The sequence below is a fragment of the Corvus brachyrhynchos genome, unplaced genomic scaffold (genome assembly GCF_000691975.1).
Source record: "Corvus brachyrhynchos isolate BGI_N302 unplaced genomic scaffold, ASM69197v1 scaffold249, whole genome shotgun sequence".
Taxonomy (NCBI): Eukaryota; Metazoa; Chordata; class Aves; order Passeriformes; family Corvidae; genus Corvus; species Corvus brachyrhynchos.
The window spans coordinates 703,584-707,163 of record NW_008240226.1 but is presented as its reverse complement, the minus strand read 5'-3'; the positions used below and the strand labels follow the sequence as shown (position 1 = coordinate 707,163).

The 3,580-nt window shown below is 39.3% G+C and overlaps 1 protein-coding gene across 1 annotated transcript in view; it reads left to right on the top strand.

The window, feature by feature from the left end:
* The first annotated feature begins 644 nt into the window (after positions 1 to 644).
* Positions 645 to 3,580, top strand: part of PPID (peptidylprolyl isomerase D) — a 13,317-nt gene continuing 10,381 nt past the window's right edge. The window contains exons 1-2 of the mRNA XM_008641918.2: positions 645 to 798; positions 1,239 to 1,345. Coding sequence (XP_008640140.1) covers positions 1,253 to 1,345 — 93 coding nt within the window. The 5' untranslated portion in view covers positions 645 to 798; positions 1,239 to 1,252. The remainder of the gene's footprint in view (positions 799 to 1,238; positions 1,346 to 3,580) is intronic.

Genomic DNA, 3,580 nt, shown 5'->3' with positions numbered 1-3,580 from the left:
CATTTATTGGCTATTACAGGATCTGTTAGCTACTCAGGTTTAATTTCCTTCACTTAAAACATGGACAGCTTTGGATTTAACAATTGCTTGTGCTGTCTCTAACTGTAAATAGCCATTATTCACGTGCATATTAAGTACCACTGTGTCTTAGTAAAATTCAGGTTTAAGAGAGTGAAGAGTAAGATGTGTGTTTGGCATAAGCTTTTTTTTTGGATTAAAAGTCTCCACAAAGCAGTGTTTTTATATTGTATCTACTTTTGATTGAACGAACTACATCTATATTAAAATTGACATAAAATAAGTGTGCACATTAAAATACATAATTTGGCTTTAATATATGTGTGCGTGATTTTCCACACAGGTTTTTTTGGCAGAAAATGCATTTGGCATTTTCATTAGGTTTTGGCAGAATCTGTCTTTATTCCCCCTACATTATTCTTGACAGGGGAATTTGTTATTGGAAATAACCTTGCTAAAAACCCAATGGAACTCTGCCAGCAATTGCCATGGAGCAACCCCAAAATGGAAATTGAGTAGTAATCTAAATAATAATAACCATAAAGCTGGAAACATTAATTTCTTTGGATATAAAATGCTCAGTACATCGCCATGCCAAGGACAAGACTTAAAAATGTCTCATTCTCTTTGTCATTTCAGTTGGACGTATTGTCTTTGAATTATTTGCTGACGTTGTACCTAAAACTGCTGAGAATTTCCGTGCGTTATGTACAGGAGAAAAAGGAATAGGGCCTACCACTGGAAAACCTCTCCATTACAAAGGATGTCCTTTCCACAGAAGTAAGTTCTATGAAATCCTCTGTTTTCCTATTGATAACTAAAGTTGTCTGCCATGAGTATTTGAAATAATATTAAATAATATTTCAAGTACTTGTTAAATAACTTTACTGAAGGTGAGTTTTTGACTTTTTGATCCTCCTAATGACTTTGGTTCTTACCATGCGTTGATAGTAGTAAATGATAAATTTACTAGTAATTTTGCAAAACTAGTTTACTCTGAGTTGTAAACAGGTTGAAATGAATTTCAGGTAAAGGTTTAAGTGTCAAGTGATATCCACATAACTGAAAAGGAGTACTTAAGGGACACTTGGTAAATAAAAGATGGATTTTGGTCCCATTTAGGTGCTGGTGACAAGTATTACTCTTCATCTTAGAATTGTTTTTTTTTCTTGTGCCTTCTGTGCCTTGCTGATACATTTTATAACTATTTTATTTTACAGTTATTAAGCAATTTATGGTCCAGGGTGGAGACTTCTCAAACCAAAATGGCACAGGTGGAGAAAGTATATACGGTGAAAAATTTGAAGATGAAAACTTTCATTATAAGGTACTCTATTGTAAACACTAATTCTTCAGTTTGTGAAGTTTCAGTGATGTTAATCCTGCTGCAGTAATAACAATTCTCAGCATTGGCACTAGCCATTTTCATATCATGTTATGTGTGATAGCATATGAGGGGACTCCTTAACAACACTGACTAAAAAACTTACAGACATCAACTATCCCATGGTTAAAGCAAAGCCCTGGTTGCAGTTGTACCTGCCCCCAAGAGTATTGTAGGAAAAAAAAAATACAGCAATCTCCACTAATCAGACATCAAAATCCTTTACCAAGTTCACAGAATCACAGAGTCAATTAGGGTGGAAAACACTTTCAGCATCAATGAGTCCAACCCTTGACCAAGCACCACCTTGTCAACTGGAGTATACCACTAAGTGCCACATACAGTCATGTCTTGAACACCTCCAGGGATGATAACTCCACCACTTCCCTGGGCAGCCCATTACAATGTTTAACAACCCTTTCTGTCAAGAAATTCCTCCCAATGTCCAACCTTAACCTTCCGTGGTGCAACTTGAGGCCATTTCCTCTTATTCCATTGCTGATTGCCAGGGAGAACAAGCCCCCCGCAGCCTTGCTTTCAGATAGTTGTAGAGAGTGATTAAGGTCACCCCCAAACCTTCTTTTTTCCAGGCTAAACAACCCCAGCTCCCTCAGCCACTCCTCATAGGACTTAAAGGACTTAAGTTTGGAGCAATAGTTGGAAATGTGACTCCAGTATTCATAATAAAGATAATTCCAGTTGTGTTTTCTGAAGTCTGACACTCTGGTGGTGCCCACAGCACTGCCGCTAACAGTATCTCTTCATTGGTACTTGTCACAGGATCTCTACCTCCCTGAAGATGACTTAGTGTCACTAGTTTTTTTTGTTCTTTGAGATCTGGAGGTAATTATGAATATGATGCAAGTGATTCCCATTTCTGTACTTCTTTGACTTCTCAGCTATAACAAATGTTGCCAAAGTGCCAGAGATGAGTTGAAGAACCCATTTGGATCCCATACAGAGTCTGAGAGCTTGATTCCTGTTACCTATTTGCCAAGTATGTTAGGATTTTACTGGGAGTTAAAATGCCTCTATTACGTAGAAATTCACTGGCTCTTGCACTTACTCCAGCAGCCCTGCAAAGCGTTCTCTGTCTTGTAAAACAAAGAGTTGTTTTTGTTGATGTTTGAGGACACTGGAACTGTTTGTTCTTCTATTGGTTGCATGGACTGTTGCAAATTGCAGTAAACTGCAAAACTTGTGTCAGTAGTCAGCTTATCTCAGATCAATCCCACTAGGCTTTTCTTGATGTCACTTCTCCAGCTCATGGCTCTGCTGTTGTGGAACACCCAACCCCAAGCGCTGTTACTATGGCACAGTTTTGCAAGCCTTGGATCTATCAGAGAATCTGATTTTGTCCAGATTTTTTTGCTTGCTCTATAACCTTACAGAATGACAGCAGAAACCATCATGGGAAAGACACTCCATCTATCTGCAGTGTTTTTCAAAACACTCACAGCAAGAAAATGCATGAGTGACAACAGTTTTCTTTATAAAGAGAGACTTCCATAATTTGGGACTAATGTTGAGACTTGGTCCCAGATGAAATGAGGTTGTGTATAAATGTGAAGACTGAAGGCACCAGACTGCTCTCTATAACTTTCCAACTTCTGTCCCCCCACATCTTTACAGATAAAAGTAAACCTGCAGGCAGGTTTATAAGGCAACACCAGAACTTACTGTTACTTATTTTTTTGTTTACAATCCATTGCTGCCTAGCATTTGCTGTAACTGGGGAGAGAGGGGGGGAAAAACGTAAGATTTACAGCCCTTGGGCAGTGAAGCAGTGACCAGCCTCAAATGGTATTTGCAAAAATCTGCTATGGGGCAACCCTTCTGCTTGTTTGGCAGCAACTACAGTGCAAAATGTCAGTTACTTGTTTTGGAGGCTGCAATCCTACCAGCTGCCTTCTCTTGCTCTGGAACACAGGCTCCTCCATTATGTGCCATCTCTGACTCCCAGGGTGAGTTTCAAGGTTAGAACAGACAAAGCCAAGATTCCAGTAGCTTTCTGTTGGCTGGGTGTGATTCTGGGTCTCAGGTGTAGAACCTTTTCCCAGAGTTCCTACACCAAATCCTGACTCAAAGATTCAGACTTACTGTGCCTTATGACCAGATGAACAGTTCAGGCATGGAGTTCTCCCTACCACCATGGAAATCCAAACACTGTGTGGGAAA